This window comes from Scyliorhinus canicula, chromosome 12 (assembly GCF_902713615.1).
Source record: "Scyliorhinus canicula chromosome 12, sScyCan1.1, whole genome shotgun sequence".
Taxonomy (NCBI): Eukaryota; Metazoa; Chordata; class Chondrichthyes; order Carcharhiniformes; family Scyliorhinidae; genus Scyliorhinus; species Scyliorhinus canicula.
This window is the reverse complement of record NC_052157.1, coordinates 147,468,854-147,487,428: the sequence shown is the minus strand read 5'-3', so window position 1 is coordinate 147,487,428 and position 18,575 is coordinate 147,468,854. Positions and strand designations below refer to the sequence as shown.

Genomic DNA, 18,575 nt, shown 5'->3' with positions numbered 1-18,575 from the left:
GTGAATGTATATTGCTTAATTCACACTATATAGCATTGTGTCCTTGTGGGCTCTGTCTATAAGCCGTTGCGCGGCTCTGCCCACAGGGGGAGATGAGGAGCTTGTACAGGGCTCCACCCTTGGCTCCGCCCATAGCCCCTCCCACTACCGGAAGTATAAAGTGCTGCAGCCTTGTGAGTCTGCCCTCAGTTCTTCTGGTCGCAGGCAGGCTCAGTTGCAAGTCTATTAAAGCCACAGTTTACTTCCTCTCGTATCTCGAGTGAATTGATGGTCACAGGTGGGTGCGAAATATAGCCCAAGATTTTCTGACCCCTCCTGCCAATGGGATCTTCTGGAACAGCTGAAGTCAACAAACACTTGAATGTCTAGTCACACCCGCCACAGGGGGGGATCTGCCACAGTGGAGAAAGAAAACCCCAACCGTTGTTGGGAAATGCGACTGTAAAATCATGCACAGCAAGCTCCCACAAGCAGCAATGAGACATGCGATAAGATATTCTGTTTCAACAACGTTGGCTGAGAGACGATTGGTATCCAGGACACGGGGAAGAACCTCCTGTTCTTCCTCAGAAAATGCTATGGGGTTATGTTGGCCTGGGCGCACAGGCAAGGGACAGAATGTTCTGTCCAACCAGCCGCAGGTGGTGGGATCTTCTGGTCCCGCTGTTGTCAACGGGGTTTCCCGTTGACCGCACCCCTCGCCGCTGGGAAACACACGGCAGGAATGTCCCGTCGGGAGATCCCGTTGATGCGAGCGGCCAGAAAGCTCCTGCCAAGGTCTCAGTTTCAGCTTTCATCCAAAATCATCCCTCCCTTTGGGTCAGAAGGTTACGGGTTCAAACCACATTCCAGACAATCCAGGTTGCCACCAGTGTGGGACTGAGGGAATACTACACTTTCAGTAGTGCTGTACTTCCTCTAGCTACATCGCATGAATAACACACAAAGGGTGTGACAAATAGACTCAAATGTGTATCATTTGCGCCAATTGGACTGGTATGAAATTGGGCCTTGGGATATATTTCAATAATTTATTTGAGCTGCAGTCTGTTGCTATTCCTTAACTTGAGTCTATTGTTCTGGGGAAATCGATGATAAACCTTTAACAGGTGCAAGTTTCCGTTCGGTCTGGCTTTCCTTTGCACAAAACACAGAGGCTGTGTGCTGTCTGTGTCCGGGCTTGACCACAATTCCCTTTATCCTTTGCGGGCGGCCATTTTAATTTCATAGACTTTACAGTGCAGAAGGAGGCCATTCGGCCCATCGAGTCTGCACCGGCTCTTGGGAAGAGCACCATACCCAAAGCCCACAACCTCACCCTATCCCCATAACCCAGTAACCCCACCCTACACCAAGGGCAATTTTGGACACTAAGGGCAATTTAGCATGGCCAATCCACCTAACCTGCACATCTTTGGACTGTGGGAGGAAACCGGAGCACCCGGAGGAAACCCACGCTGACATGGGGAGAATGTGCAGACTCCACATAGACAGTGACCCAGGGCGGGAATCAAACCTGGGACCCTGGAGCTGTGAAGCAATTGTGCTAACCACAATGCTGCCATGCTGCCCAAATACTCAGAGGGTCTCAAATTGACATAATGCGCCTCACTTTAGACACCTTGAGGTGCAGGGCACATCCCAGAGAAATTGGTCATTTATGATGTATTACTTTATCCAGATAATGAAAACGATGATACCCAATTTCTATCTGGAAGTTTGCAAATATCAATCGCAACTGTATGGGAGTAAAAATGGATCTCGGAAGGTTAAAATACGGAGGTCACCAAATAGGACATGCCACATTAGAGAGTTTGATGGTAAACAGCATTCCAGCAATTATTGCAGTGTGCTTTTGATCCCTTTGTATGTACCTGATACAGACTTTACAACATTATATTTATAGAAGCAACAATAACCACATGGCAGCATTGTCTGTGTACACAAGGTATGAACTTTAAGTGAAGGCTGTCCAAAATCATTTTGATTGCATGTATGTGACACATTTGAACTGGCTCCAGTTATGAATTTGACAAGAAGATGCTGTGTCCCCTCTTGCGGCAAGATTGAAATTAGGAAATGAACACGTGTCGCAGAATTTCTCTGCGACTTTATGAGAAATATTCCTGGATTGTGTTTTCCTTAAATTTCCTTTTACCTGGCCAGCAATGAGGTGCCTTCTTCATAGATTGGTCACTTGCTAGAGCCAAAGTGTCCTAGGCCCAACCATCTTCAGCTGCTTCAGCAAGACCTTCCCTTCCATCATAAGGTCAGAAGTGGGGATGATTGCAGATGGCGGTACAATGTTCAGCACCATTCGCAACTCCTCAGATACTGAAGCAGTCCTTGGCCAATATGCAGCTAGACCTGGACAATATTCAAGCTTGGGCTGATAGATGGCAGTAACATTTGTGCCATAGAAGTGCCAAGCAGTGAGCATCTCCAACAAGAGAGAATCTTACCATCTTTCCATTGCTGAATCCCCCCACTATCAACAGGCCGGGGTATACCATTGACCTTATCTGAACTGGACTAGCCATATAAATACTGTGGCCACAAGGGCAGGTCAGAGGCTGGGAATTTTGCAGGAAGTAACTCATCTCCTAACTCTTCAAACCTGTTCTGGCTGCAAGGCACAAGTCAGGTGTGTGATGGAACATTCTCCACTTGCCTGGATGATTGCTGCTCCAACACCATCCACCACCTTAAACATTCACTCCTACCGCCGACACACACTGGCAGCCGTGAGTACCATCTACAAGATGCACTGCGGCAACTCACCAAGGCTCCTTCGACAGTACCTACCAAATCCGTGACGTCTGCCATCTCGAAGAACAAGGGCAGCAGATGCGTGGGACCGCCATCGCCTGCACGTTCCCCTCCAAACCACGCAGCATCCTGCCTTGGAACTATATTGCCTGAGAAATTCCAGGTAGTCCCACACTGTGGGACTGCATGTACCCAAGAACTGGCTGGGGAATGCTCTAACTCAGTTCCACTGGCACCTTCACAGCAAACAAACAAAGGAGGTTTCCGTTCCATCTGACCCGAGGTTAAACTCGCCTCCCAGAGAGTAAAGGTCACTGGCTTCACCAATTACTTTACCAAAGTGCCAAAATCCTTCCGTGGAGTTGAATTCCTGCTGTGTGGAAGGGTTCCTACTATCGGGGTTGTTTCCTTGGCAATGTTTTCTGTTTAAAATTGTCAGGCACGCAATCAGACATGAAGTGTGCTGTGAAATTTTGCTGAAGGCTCCAGTAGTTTTTATGTCATAGTCACAGGAAGACGTGTCTGCTGATGCTTAAAGTTTCTGCACAGTCTCATCCTGTTGGAATGATGGCCGAGTGATGCGTGAGAACAGCTTGCAGTCGCTATTTAAAAAAAATATCTGGTAGTCAGCACGTGCGGGGCTGGAAGATTCGACTTGCCAACTCGCCAAAGGAGCTGCTAAGATACGCAACCAGCTTGCTAATCGCATCAGTGAGTTAGTAATATAAATCCTCAGTGACTAGCCATGTAAATACTTTGGCTACCAGAACATATCAAAGGCTAGGAAGCCTGTGGCGAGTAACTCACCTTCTGAATACCCAAAGTCTTCCCATTACCTACAAGGCACAAGTCAGGAGTGAAATGGAATACTCCACACTTGCCTGGGTGAATACAGCTCCAACAACACTCCAGAAAGTCAACACCATTCAGGACAAAGAAATCCACTGGAGTGTTACCCCTTCCATAAACATTCAATCCCTCCACCACCGACAAACAGTGGCAGCCGTGTGCACCGTCTACAAAATGCACTGCAGGAACTCATCAAGTTTCCTCTGGCAGCACCTTCCAAACCCACGACCACTACCATCTAGAAGGACAAGAGCAGCAGATACCGGGGAACCCCGCCACCTGGAGGTTCCCCTCCGAGTCACTCACTATCCTGACAGTCGCTGAGTCAAAATCCTTTAATTCTCTCCCTAACAGCACTGTGGGGGTACCTACACTTCAGCGACTGTAGCGGTTCGAGAAGGCCACCACCACCTTCTGAGGGCCACTAGGATTGTTTGCCACTTGTCAGCCCAAGCCTGGATATTGTCCAGGACTTGCTGCATTTGGACATGGACTGCTTTAGTATCTAAGGAGTCACAAATGGTGCTGAACATTGTGCGATCAACAGCGAACGTCATCACTTCTGATCTTATGCTGGAAGGAAGGCCATTGATGAAGCAGCTGAAGATTGTTGGGCCTAGGACACTTTCCTGAGGAATGCCTGCAGTGATGGCCTGGAACTGAGGTGACTGACCTCCAACACCTTCCTTGGTGCCAGGTATGACTCCAAATATTGGGGGGTTTTCCCAATTTCTATTGACTCTAATTTTGCTCGGGCTCCATGACGCCAAATGCTGCCTTGACATCAATCTCACCGCACCTCTGAAATTCAGCTCTTTTATTCCTTTTTGAAACAAGGCTGCAAGAAGATCAGGAGCTGAGTCATCCGAGCAAAACCCAAGCCGAACATCAGCGAGCAAGTTATTGATCAGCAAGTGCTGCTTGCAATGTTGATGATCCTTTCTATGACTTTATTGATGAGTGAGACTAGATCAATGGGGCTGTAATTGGCTGGGTTGGATTTGTCCTGATTTTGATGTACAGTACATACTTTAGCAATTTTGTACATTCCTGGGTAGATGCCAGTGTTGCAACTGTACTGGAACAGTTTGGTCAGGGATGTGGCAAATTCTGGAACACAAGTCTTCAGTACTATTGCCGAAACGTAGGGCACGATTCTCCGGCCTCTTGCGATCCCGCTCGAGCGCTTCAAGGCCGGCGAATAGAGGGAGAGGCCGAAAACGAGAACCGCGCCAGGCGCCAAACAGTTGGCAATGCAATCGGCCCGTAGGCAAAATCAGGATCTCGCCGTAGCGTGCTGAGAAAGCAATTATCACCACTTAAGCCCCATTTCCATACAATTAATGAGAGCCACCTCATTCATCAACCTCCCCAGCAAGTAGTCACGCTGGCTTCGAATGGTACTCCTTTTGAACCTGGTGGAAGAGCTTCTGTGAGGAGCTGAGGAGGTAAGTAGCCATCTTTGCTCACAGGCAAAGTGCCCGTTGTGCTGGGCTTGCTGTCCCAGTGCTCGGCAGGGTGCTGGGGGGGGGCCCTCGACTGGGTGGCATGGGCACCCACTAGAGGTGTGGGCTGTCGTGGGAAGGGGGCCATTTCCATCTACCAGCAAGACGTGTCCCACAGGACCTCATTAAGGTCAGCCTGGTCCTGGGTGACATTCCCCCAGCGAGTCGGACATTCTGCTGAGACCCTCAGCCATGTGGACACCTTCACTAATGGTGCTGACGTCCTGTACCAGACTCTCCACTGCGCTCGCCACCCGAGCAGTGTTGGCCTCAGTGCCACTGATTGCCGGTGACATCTCCCGCACGCGCAGCCCCTGGGACTCCACCACTCGGCTATGGATCTGATGGGCTGTCGCTGACATCTCCCTCTGATAGTACCGGCCGCTCCCTATCATCTCCATCAGCTCCGGGAATACCTCTTCCATCTACTCAGCATCAGGCTGGGACCCAGCTGGGTCCTGGGATCCAGCAGACCTCCGACTGCTGCCTCGCCTGGGAGGGGTTCCTGCCTCCACCTGCTGTACACCAACAGCTGTGTGGAGCTCACCAGATTGTGCCCCAGAAGCCTGACCATTAACATTTCCCACCGAGGTGCGTGTATCTCTGCTGTTGGAGGGTGGGGGTGATAGCTGTGATGCCCCGACCGTGTCTTCTTCAGAGTTCCCCTCCGAGGTGGTCGTCTGGGAGGCTGGAGATGGGACCGCCCAGGATGGGCCGGCGCCGTCGGCTGGAGGACTTGCAGGAAAATGGACATGTGGTCAGTGGGAGGGATGGGCCAGTCAGTGAGGCAATAACAACTCGCATTTGACAGGTTCTCCAGGTGGAGCCTGGTGGTTCCTCCCCCTCTGGGGTGCCCATCAACCTCCGCGTGGGTGACTACTCTGTCCTTGGCCACCCCAGTCACCTCTCGGGCCCGTTCCTCGAAGGAGATGAGAATTTATAAGCTTGACACCCCACCGCCAGTCTGGGCCTTCTCCTGACGATTGTGGGAGAGCTTTTCCTGAGGAGACACAGAGAGGAAACCATTAGCCACATGTGTGGTTCACAAGTGGTGGGAGGGGGGTGCGAAGGAAGGATTGGGGGGGCTGAAGGGAGTGGGGGGGTGAAGGCAGGGTTGGGGGTTGCATGGTGAGTTGGGGGGTGGATGCTCACCTGGAATCAGAAAGATCGGGGGGGGTGGGGGGTGGGGGGTGGGGGGGTCGGTGGGGGGGGGGGGGGTGGGGGGTCGGGGTGGGGGGGGGTGGGGGGTCGGGGGGGGGGGTCGTGGGGGGGTGGGGGGTCGGGGGGGCATGCGTTGGTATCTACTCACTGGTGCTGGCTGCCCGGTGTAGGTTGTTGACCTTTATCTGAAACTGGAGGCCAATCCTCCTGCTACTCTTCTGGAGCTCAGAGCCACCACCACCTCGTCCCAGGCAGCGCTGGCTGCCTTGTGGCTGACCCGCTGGGACTCGGGGAACAGGACATCCCTCATGGCCTCCCCAGGTCTGCATCCTTGAATCTTGGAGCTGGTTTCCTGGGCGCCACTGTTGTGAGCTGGCCTGGGTTGGCTGAGCAAATCATGCTGCAGTGCTGCTTGACCTTATTAGCGGGGGGGTGGGGGTGGGGGGGGGGGGGGGGGGGTGGCAAGCGCAATGCCGGCTTTCTTAAGTGAACCAATTAACGTTGAATAGCGTTGCCGGCCTTGCTGGGCTGAGCGCCGGGAAGCTCGCGGCAGTTCCCGCTGGCTACCACACTTGGCGATTTTTGAGGTGTCGGAGGACCCGGGCGTCCAGGGGGAGAAAGAGGCAGATGTTCTGGCCTTTGCTTCCCTGATAGCCCGGCGACGCATACTGCTAGCTTGGAGGGACTCAAAGCCCCCGAATTCGGAGACCTGGCTAACTGACATGGCGAGTTTTCTCGGCCTAGAGAAGATTAAGTTCGCCTTGAGAGGGTCACTGTTAGGGTTCGCCTGAAGGTGGCAACCATTCATCGACTTCTTTGCGGAGAATTAATTGTCAGCAGGGGGTTGAGGGGTGGGAGGGAGAATTAGGGCAGCGTCGAATAGGGGGCTAATTCGGCAAGTTTTGGCGGATTGGGAGTCGGTGATTGCACTATGTTTGTTATTCTTTCTACATTGCTTTTTCTAATGTTGCTGTTTGTAATGCCAAAAATACCTCATTAAAATTGTTTATTAAATAAAAAGAAAATACCACTCGGCCACCACTGCCTCATCAGAAAAGCCAAGCTCCTGCCCGCTCCTGATAATTCAACCATCTTTTGTATTAAAAATAATTGCATTGAGTAATGTAAATAATGCAGCAAAGCAGAAAGTTTGCGGTTACAAAAGAGTATTCTCAGATAATTCTAACAAAACAACTTTGATTTAAAGCAGGCATTGTCAAACACGGGGGTGCGACCCGCGGGTGGGTCACGGGCGAGTGTCGGGAGGGTCGCGGAGCCGTCTGTTGCGACGCTCCCGAATCTGCACGCAAGAGCCGCAGTAGCCGGCTGTTAAAAACACCGGCTGAAAGCAGCCTTCAAAATGGCCACGAACATGTAAAAGAAAAAGGCATCCGCACTGCGCATGTGTGCCAGATCGTCGGGGCGCATAGTTTTGCACATGCGCACCATTGATCGGGCACGCATGCGCAGTGCGACCGTTTTTTTTTTAACGGTCTCAGCTTTGTGTTTTACAAGTTCGGGGAGGTTTTATTCATTTATTTTATTCATTTAATTTTTTTTCCCATTTATTTTATTTTTTTTATAAGTTCGGGGGGGGGGGGGGGGGGGGGGGGTGGTTTATTTGATAAACTTTTACCGGAAAAAAATGCAGAACTTGGGACAGATGGAGACTCTATCCTTTCCGACACCGGAAGACTTCACCTTCATCCAACAGGTTCCATTGGAGGAGCGTGTACGAGGCCCAAAGGGACCCAAAACCCTTTCCTCCATTTTTGTTAGCAGCAAACAAGGTAAGAGAAAATGGCACAGGTCGGCCGGCGTGGGTCGTGAAGGTCGGCCGGCGTGGGTCACGAAGGTTGGCCGGCGTGGGTCACGAAGGTTGGCCGGTTGGTAAAAATGGGTCCCCGGAAAAAAAGTTTGAAGAACACTGATTAAAAGGATTGAGATTGTGCATTGAATCATAGAATGATTACAGAACTGAAGGAGGCCACCAAGCATCATAAAACCTGAATTTAAAGGCAGCATTAAGCCTGTGAACCTCTTACAGTCACTGCGAAATGTTTTATTGGTGTCCAATAATTGCAAATGTTTATTTTAATGGATGGCTGAGGTCATGAGGCCGAGATTCCAATCTTTCCTCACTTTAGTGGAAAGGTAGGCAGCACGGTGGCGCAGTGGGTTAGCCCTGCTGCCTCAAGGCACCGAGGTCTCGGGTTCGATCCCAGCCCTGGGTCACTGTCCGTGTGGAGTTTCCACATTATCCCCGTGTCTGCGTGGGTTTCGACCCCACAACCCAAAGATGTGCAGGTTAGGTGGATCGGCCACGCTAAATTGCCCCTTAATTGGAAAAAATTAATTGGGTACTCTAAATTAAAAGAAAGGTCGGCCGCATGGAATGGTAAAATAACAGGATTTAGTCAAATCTGCTTCTTTGTTCAATGGGAAACTCCAAGTTCACTTCACAGACCTCTTCCACACACATTGAATTAGGGAAAGTCCCCTGTTAATAAAAGATTACTTTATTAAGTAAATTGGGATGGGGGGCGGGGGGGGGGGGGCGGGGGGGGGGGGGGGGGGGGGGGAAATATTTTCTTGTCCTTTGATAGTTTTTTTTTCTCCTGGGTTCGCTTACGGGATGTTCCGCAGATCTGGGTTGTTATTCCTGGTGACTCTAGGATAACCCTGGAGAGTTGGCAATCCTTTTGTGCACTGCTAGATTGAAGGCTCTCCGATGGAATGCAGCTCTCTCTCTTTCCTGTGCATCTTTCATTGCAGAACTGACCACTGCAACTGCTCTCTGAGTAAGAATTGGAACTGGTCCTAGTAGGAAAAAAATGTTCCAGTTACCAGAACAATATAATCAAAATCTGTACTCGTAAATTAAAGCCTGACCCGCTGATATCATCAACATTGGTTATCACAAATTCTGGGCTCCCAACACAACATTCAATGCTCGGTGCAATTGTGCTCTGAACGGTCTCCACGCTTTGCAAGCAGGACACTTAGAACAGTCTGTGCATGATGTAGCTGACCCTGAGGGAGTGAGAGTGATAACGGAAGGGTGTAGCACCACACATTCTCTGTTTCTATATTGTCTAAGTAGTCAAGCTTTTGTATGAGGGAAGGTCAAACAAGGAATGCAACAGGGTAGGTTTGTACTATTGTGTGTGACAGTGCTTAACTCCAGAGTGGTAAATCTCACTAGTGAATCCGTAAAGAGATGCATAAAGGTGTGAATCAAGTTGAAACTTTCAGGTGTTGATCTACAGTAAAGGTGGTGCAGTTGAAATGTGTCCAGTTATCCTAGCTCTGTCGACCTTGGCCCAAATCCCACCGTGGCAGCTGGCAAAAATTTAAATTCTTCTACAAAAAAATCTGGAATTGAAAGCTAGACTTAGTAATATCAATTGTTGCAAAAGGTCCATCTTCTTCACCTTTATGGAAGGAGCTCTGCTGTCTTTATGTGGCCTGGTCTTCATGTGACCTCAGACCACAGCAATATGGTTACACAGCTATCCCCATTTCCAGCTGGAACCCTTCCTCTTTCCCAATTTTTCCAACCTCCTTCATTCTTCAACTTTTAAAATAGAAGCGCAATATCGGCTAGGAATAGTTCTTGATCTTTCCTGTCTACTGTGCCACCTAAGTGCCAGGAAATGGCCGTCTGCAACAAGAGAGGGTATGAAGGAAGGGTATTTAACTTAGGGCAGCATGGTAGCACAGTGGTTAGCACAGTTGCTTCACAGCTCCAGGGTCCCAGGTTCAATTCCCGGCTTGGGTCACTGTCTGTGCGGAGCCTGCCCGTTCTCCCTGTGTCCGCGTGGGTTTCCTCCGGGTGCTCCGATTTCCTCCCACAGTCCAAAGATGTGCAAGTTAGGTGGATTGGCTATGCTAAACTTGTCCTTAGTTTCCAAGAAAGGTCAGGTGGGGTTATGGTGGAGGTGTGGGGATAGGGTGGAGACATGGGCTTGGGTAGGTTGCTCTTTCCAAGGGCCGGTGCAGACTCGATGGACCAAATGGCCTCCTTCTGCACTGTAAATTCTATGATTAAAACATCCCTGATTTCGCCTCTCGCCTCTCGCCCAGAAACAGAAAGATGTTTTTGATTTCCTCCCTGTATATCTTTCCCAGCCCCTCAGTTTTGGCGTGATCCGATCCTCTATTAATAACCCCACAGTGAAATAGAGATGGGGTAAAATAAGAGGGTTAGTTTAATGTACGTATACTCAAATCGTGGGGAGGGGTTGTCACTACGCACCACCCGTACATTCACATAATAAAAGAGGGATAAGTGAACGAAAAAGACATAGGAAAAAGAGCGCAGACAAAGTAAACATTGCTGTCACAGTGCAGTTGGAGGAGCCAGGTATCCAAACATATGGGTAGAGCCCATTTCCTCTACTGCCTGCGAAGGTGGAAAATGGAGGTCAGCCTCTGCAGCTCCACAAACAGGACTCTGGTTCACCCAGCTGGGTATAGGGGGGGGGGGGGGGGGGGGGTGTCCCATGTGATATGGCTCCCACTTCTCACTTTGGTTTGGACTAAGGATGCATGTTCCTCTTTTTCAAATTTTTGTGCTGACGATTAATAATTTCAACGGAGATTTTAGAGTCCTTTGTCCTATCAGCCAGATATTCTCCATTTGCTGGTTCTGGCCTTAGAACTGTAAATGTACTTTGTACAATCACTTTGGAATTTAGTTTCTGCAAGCACAGGGTTGTTAGAGCATCTTCAAGGATAGAGAGACTGTGGCTGTTCTTAGGTTCCGTCATTTAAAAACGTTTGTCCAGTTTTATTTTGAATTATTTTATAGATTAACCAGATGATGTATATTTTTCTCAAACAATAGAGTGAGATCTTCGCTCCCTGGCCGCACTTTCACCGCCTTCAGCATTCAATCGCACACAGAGACAGCAGTACGCTGCGGCAACTCGCCACGGTTCCTTCGACAGCACCTTCCAAACGTGGAGGAACAAGGGTAGCAGAGGCATGGGAACACCACCACCTGGAAGTTCCCCTCCAATCCACACACTATCCTGACTTGGCACTACCTTTGTTCCTTCACTGCCGCTGGGTCAAATTCCCAGAACTCCCTTCCTAACAGCACTGTGGGTGTACCTACAACACAGGGACTGCAGCTGTTCAAGGTGGCAGCTCGCCACCACCGTCTCAAGGATGGTTAGGTGTTGGCGTTACCAGTGGCATCCCACATCCCGTTAAAAAATAAAAGTTAGAAAAACTCAACTGCTGTTTTCTTGGTACCCGGTTTCTCTGTAAACCACGGGCATTAACCTAACGTTAATGGTAAACAGTCAACTAAGTTGTGCTGTGTGGCTGGGTGTCACATGACAGGAAATAGTTATTAACAATCAATATCTTGCTTCTCGATCAGCCTCACTCCCCTTTAATCGTGTTTCCTCAGATAAGATTGACAAGAGAATTACGCAATTATCTCCACTTAGATTGGGACATGTGGTGTCACTATATGCAGGCACATTTGAAACGTTGGATCTGTTAGCTCCCATGTTAGCCCTCCTCGTGCAATGAGTAACTCACCCGTTCAGACTTGGATCGTCCAAGGTTCACTTCTGACATTGCGTTAAGTTGAGTATTGACAACTGGGATGGGATAGAGAGGCCAATCAACAAATGTTCCCACTGACAGGTGCATTAGGTGTTCAGGGAGCCCAGCGAACCATGCCCATATGTTTTGGACATGCCCGGCACTAGGGGAATTCTGGCAGGGGGTGGCGAGGACGGTGTCGAGGGTGGTAGGGTCCAGGGTCAAGCCAGGCTGGGGACTCGCGGTATTTGGGGTTGGGGTGGAGCCGGGAGTGCAGGAGGTGAAAGAGGCCGGTGTTTTGGCCTTTGCGTCCCTAGTAGCCCGGCGGAGGATCTTGTTGCAATAGAAAGATGCGAGACCCCCAAGCGTGGAGACCTGGATCAATGACATGGCGGGATTCATTAAGCTGGAGAAGGTCAAATTCGCCCTGAGGGGGTCGGTACAAGGGTTCTTTAGGCGGTGGCAGCCTTTCCTCGACTTTCTGGCTCAAAGATAGGGAACTAGGTCAGCGGCAGCAGCAACCCGGGGGGAAGGGGGGGGGGGGGGAAGGGGGGGGGGGGGGGGAAGGGGGGGGGGGAAGGGGGGGGGGGTTTCAGGGGGCATTGTTTATGTTAATTTAATTTATTGTTCATTTATTTTGTTGTTTATTGGGTTTGGCGGTGGTGGGGGGGTTCGTTATATGTGTTGTTATGGGTGCCGGGGGTGTTTATTATTATTATTATTGTTCTGTTGTTATACATTTTTCAAAAATCTCAATAAAAATTATTTTAAAAAAACAAACAAATGTTCCCACTAAGCATGTTTGGATATTCATTGAGGACAGAAACAGGCTCGGCTGGAACTGCAGTTGAGTACCCTGTCAAAGGCCTGATAATAATTTTGGCATCTGGTCCAGGAAGCTGGTGTGTACCCTCGCAAGTGTCAATCGCTTCAGGAGAAGGGAAGGCAGAAATGAAAAGGCGAGCTACTAGATCATTAAGCAATTGTCCTCTGGTGGCGAGCTATTACTTTTCTCCTTCTTTTTGATTCACAGAACCGAGCCCACACTCTACCGTACTCTGGCCAAATTCAATGTGCCACACCATTACACTAACCTGCTTCCAGTCACCAAACCACACTTTTGTTTCAAATGGTTTTATCAGAGATGGAAGGTAAAGTAATAACATCCCTCATGCGCCCTGTAGTCAACAAGCAGTGTCAGGTAACTTCTATAGAATGTACAGCACAGAAACAGACCAGACAGCCCAACTGGTCCATGTTGGTGTCAATTCTCCAAATTGATCTCTAAATCATTGCCCCCCCCCCCCCCCCCCCCCCCCCCCCCCCCGGGCTGGTTACCGTCCTGCCTTCTGTTTCGGCGTCTTATCCAAACAGCCCCTTAACCTGCCCTCATTCAGTCTCATCACATCCTCCCCCCCCCCCCTCATGAGGCCCTCCCCCACAGATGACCCAAACCCCCACAGATGACCCAAACCCCCACGCCACTAGCAACTGAGCGCTCATTTTCACTTCCTTAATCAAGGGCTCGATTCAATGGGAGCATTTCAAAGTGTGATTTCGGTCACGTGTGGCGGGATATTTCGCAATGGCTGCAATGTCGAGGTGGAGACCGCTGTTCAATGGCATTTAGTTTGGGCCTCGGGGAGTTTCACACTTTGAAATGTTTCCAGCACTCGGGAGCTGAACACGCCGACCAGACTGCCTCCTCAGAGATCAGGCGCCATTTTGAAAGGCTGCAGCAATCTCCATGCCGCCCCCCCCCCCCCTTTCAGCACCCCCCTTCATCCACCCCAAACTTACTATGTTCCCTTCATAACCCCCCTCATCCCCCGCCTTTTATAGGCATGGCCCCCCCGCTCAAGCCCCGAACCTTGGCAGTGTCAACCTGGCAGCCAGGCACCTTGGTACTGCCAACCTAACATCGGGCAGTGCCACTGACACTCTGGCAGCATCAACCAGGCATTCTGGCTATGCTGTGTTGGCAGGGTTCCCAGGTGGGACTGCCAGATGCCCGGGTGCCAGGGGAGTGCCCTGACCCCGAGCACCGTGTGGGCTCCAATGGCCTCCGAGACCACCCGAGTTGCCATCACATCTGGACCACGCTTGTGGAATCCCCCACAACCAATATCCTGGTGGTTACCATTGATCAGAACTGAACTGGACTAGCCATACTAATACTGTGGCAACCAGGGCAGTTCAAAGACTAGGAATCCTACAGCACGTAACTCACCTCCTGATCCCCTCAAAGTCTGTCCACCATCTACAAGGCACAAGTCAGGAGTGTAATGGAATACTCTGCACTTGTCTGGAGGAGTGCAGCTCCAAAAACACTCCAGAAGCTCAACACCATCCAGGGCAAAGCAGCCCACTTGATTGGCATCCCAACAACAAACATTCAAACCCACCACCACCGGAGGACAGTGGCAGTCGTGTGTACCATGTACAAGATGCACTGCAATAACTCACCAAGGTTCCTTAGACATTACCTTCCAAACCCACGACCACTACCATCTAGACCAGTGGTTCTCAACCGGGGTCCACATGGACCCTGGGGGGTCCATGTAACATTACTGGGGGTCCACACAAAAAAAATACCGAATTGGGGGTCCACGGTAATATTTTAGTGGTCCATAGAGCAATTCTACTTCAGAACAATTGTTATTACTGAGAATTAAATTTTTACAGTAATCTATGCCATATTAAAATACTAAAAGTAGAAATATTCATGTAGCTATGAATTGTTTATGGCAATCAAGTAGAAGAAAAAAACTTTACATTTGACAGTGTCGTAAATTTAAAGTTACCTAGAACAAACTGAGGTGAAAATCACCCACCGTTTCTCCTTGACAAGTTTAATGAATGATTTAACACAGTAATCACTAGAAACTGTGTATATTTGATATGAATTGGTTATTTTTAGAGTAATTTAGTTCAATTTAGTCAGTAAAAAGTTTTTTTCATTACTTTTCATATTAGAATAAGTTTGGCAACGTACGAAAATACCGCTAATCCGTTTCCAACCCTCACGGTAAGGTAGATGGACTTTAGTCATCGGACAAAATATAAGGATTAGGAATGGCTATGGGGGTCCACAAAAAAAAATAAAGAGGAAAAGGGGTCTATGGGTTAAAAAAGGTTGAGAACTCCTGATCTAGAAGAACAAGAGCAGCAGATACCTGGGAACCGCACCAGCTGGAGGTTCCCCTCCAAGTCACTCACCACCCTGACTGGGAAATATATCGCCGTTCCGTCACTGTCGCTGGGTCAAAATCCTGGAACTCCCTCCCTAACAGCACAGTGGGTGTACCTACACCTTAAGGGCTGCAGCTGTTCAAGAAGGCAACCACCTTCTGAAGGGCAACTAGGGATGGGCAATAAATGCTGGCCTAACCAGCGACGGGCACGGGCACATCCCGTAAATTAATTTGAAAGAAACAGTACTAATCGGTGCCCGATTGAGGCCTCGCAGACGCGTCTGATGACTCCACGGTGCCAGGTGAATGCAGCGTCTAATGGCTCATTTCAATACCATTATCTGGAAAATGCCCAGCGAGGGCACGATCCAGCTCGTGCCAGTCATAGCGAGTCAGGTGACTCGTGATCGGCCCGCGGCTGGCGTGAATCTTGATTTGGGCTTTCCCGAGATTCACCCATTGGACCCGGCTCTGCTCTGCACTGGGTGCAGCCAGTGGCTGAATCGCGGCCCACGTCTCATTTAGGGCTGTGCACAGTAAATAAAACAGACAGACTCCAGAATCATTCAGGGGTATGTGTGAACGTTTACTAAAACAGACAGGCTTCAGGACAGCGCACAATGGCTGCGACTATCATCCTGGAGGATGACCCCCAGGCATTACCCCCTCTCACCCACAAGACCCCACCCCCAAACACCCTTGAACCAGCCCCTTCTACAGCAGCTCAGCAGACTCTGTCCCCTTGTACACCCTGGAACAAGGTGGAGAGGGGTCGTCGCCTCCGTCCTCCATCTCTGAGGTCATGGTGCCTGGTTTCAGTTTTTTAAAAGCCGTAGTGAATCGCGCCCACGTGACATCACGCTGGTGGATGGGAAGGTTCAATGAGGTCTGAAGATTCAACGATATAATAATAATCTTTATTGTCACAAGTAAGCTTACATTAACACCGCAATGAAGTTACCGTGAAAATCCTCTGGTTGCCACATTCCAATGTCTGTTCGGGTACACGATGGACAATTCAGAATATCCAATTCACCTAACAGCGCGTCTTTTGGGACTTGTGGGAGGAAACCGGAGCACCCGGAGGAAACCCACGCAGGCACAGGAAGAACGTGCAGACTCCGCACAGACAGTGACCCAAACCAGGAATCGAACCTGGGACCCTGGGTCTGTGAAGCAACAGTGCTAACCACTGTGCGACTGCGCATGCTCGCTGATGATATTGAAACGGATTGAAATTCACTCAAATCAGGTTCTTGCCCTTCCTGGGGGTGAAGCAGATCACCTGATCAAGGAGGACCCGGGAACGTCGCGCTCCAAAATCTTTGCCAGCGCAAATCCTGTGTTTGGCCTCTCGCGAGATTTTACGGCCATGATGGGACTTGCGCCCACGGCTAACGGACCCGCCTGGGAGCAAATCTTGGGAAAAATCCACCCAAAGTGTTCGTATCTTTGCTGCTTCTCACAAGGCACAGTAAGAAGTCTTACAACACCAGATTAAAGCCCAACAGGTTTGTTTCGAATCGCTAGCCTTCGGAGCGCAGCTCCTTCCTCAGGTGAACCAAGTCTCACAAGGCAAACCATTAGCAAAATATCCAAGGCACTCCCTAGTCCAAATATCTCACCGGCCCCTCCTTTTCTCGGGGCGCAGCAGTTTCAGTTGCCTGTGGTGCAACCAAAAATAAAGCACAAATCTCAAACTTGCAAAAAAATAAATCCACAAAAAAATTGCAAGTGGCTTTCCCTGGCTGCGCGCTTTGCTCAAGGGGAAATGTGTGTTCTTTCTTCCCTCTCTGTATGTGGTTAAGTAAGAAAAGAGGCATTGACGGTATTTGATCTCTAATTCTGAAATCTAGGTGGAGCCTGCCCTGCCCCGCCCCCGCCCCCAAGAGAGTGAAACAAACAAAATGTGTAAGCAGGAATGCCGCTTGTATCAATTTGTCACACAGTTGCACTTGACGGCAGAGTGATTTAAACAGAAAGATCGAGGAAGTGGTGTGTTTCCTGCCTGGCCGCCTCTAGTAGTGAATAATTGGAAGCTTGTGTACATATCGTCAGAAGTACCATCGTTTTGGTCGATTTAAAGGCAGCAGGTCCACTGACTCTCGAGTTGTAGCGCAGAGCAAGGCTCCAAACAACAACAATGTTCCGCAGAAAACGAAGTGTTTCCTTTGGGGGTTTTGGATGGTGAGTGGCTTTTGTTTTTTTCAGACCTTTTTCGTGAGCTGTCGTCTTTTTCTTTCCTGGTCGCACTTTGTGATTGTTTTATTTTTTTTTAAAGCGCAAACTGTACAAAACTATTTGTGTGTCGCAGCCTCTCCAACCATTGAAAGATGATCATTTCTAGATTTATGGGGATTAAAACGATCTCACTGCTTTACCCCTGGCAGTAGTGTTTTGTAATTGCACGTGTGGAGCACAGCATCGTAAATAGGGTTGTTGGTAAACGCGCCACTTGCTGAATGAGCCATGTAGGGTGGGAATAAAGGGCGATTAAAAATTTTTTTTTTTCTAAATTTAGAGTGTCCAATTCATTTTTTCCAATTAAGGGGCAATTTAGCGTGGCCAATTTAGCCCTGCACATCTTTGGGTTGTGGGGGGTGCAACCCACGCAAACACGGGGAGAATGTGCAAACTCCACACGGACGGTGACCCAGAGTCAGGGTCGAACCTGGGACCTCGGTGCCGTGAGGCAGCAGGGCTAACCCACTGCACCACCGTGCTGCCCTAGCTCAGGGCTACTCTCATGAACCAGAATCGGCCCTCCGTATCTCTGGGCTAAAATAATTCTCACTCCTCCCTGTCTCTGTAATCTGCTCTACTCCAGCCCCGCAACCTTCTGAGAGCATCTGCCCCCTTATACCTTCCGATTTTTAAATCGCTTTATGCCTTAACCTCCTAGACCACAAACTCTGGAATTTCCTCTTTAAACCCCTCCGCCTCTCTACACCGGCTTTCCACCTGATTCCAACCAGTGACGTGCATTGGCGAATACAGGTGTGGTGGAGAGAAACCGGCTTATTAGTGATGCTCCTGCCAGCGCCGGCCCTAGGGTTGCTGGCGCCCCGGGCAAGCTGAACTTCGGCGCCCTTGGGGGGGGGGGGCCGAGGGGCGGGGGCGGGGGGGGGCCGTGGGGGGGGGCGGGGCCGAGGGGGGGCGGACCCGAGGGGGGGGCGGGGGGGGCGGACCCGAGGGGGGGGCGGGGGGCGGACCCGAGGGGGGGGCGGACCCGAGGGGAGGGCGGACCCGAGGGGGGGGGCGGGGGAGGGTGGACCCGAGGGGAGGGCGGACCCGAGGGGGGGGCGGGGAGGGCAGACCCGAGGGGGGGGCGGACCCGAGGGGGGGCGGGGGGGAGCGGACTGAGCGGGGGGGCGGGAGAGGGCGGACCCGAGGGGGGGGCGGGGGCGGGGGAGGGCGGACCCGAGGGGGGCGGGGGAGGGCGGACCCGAGGGGGGGGCGGACCTGAGGGGGGGGCAGGGGGGAGCGGACTGAGCGGGGAGGCGGACCGAGCGGGGCGGACCGGGGGGGGGGGGGG

General features: G+C 50.6%; 1 protein-coding gene across 7 annotated transcripts in view; it reads left to right on the top strand.

Annotated features, from left to right (window-relative positions):
* Positions 1–18,575, top strand: part of rap1gap2a (RAP1 GTPase activating protein 2a) — a 499,188-nt gene that overhangs the window by 129,315 nt on the left and 351,298 nt on the right. The window contains exon 1 of one of the 7 annotated variants that reach the window (XM_038814444.1): positions 17,003–17,227. The exons of the other annotated variants lie outside the window; for them this stretch is intronic. Within the exon in view, the coding sequence (XP_038670372.1) occupies positions 17,184–17,227 (44 nt within the window). The 5' untranslated portion in view covers positions 17,003–17,183. Of the gene's footprint in view, positions 1–17,002; positions 17,228–18,575 lie in introns of those variants that run through there. 7 annotated transcript variants of the gene reach the window in all.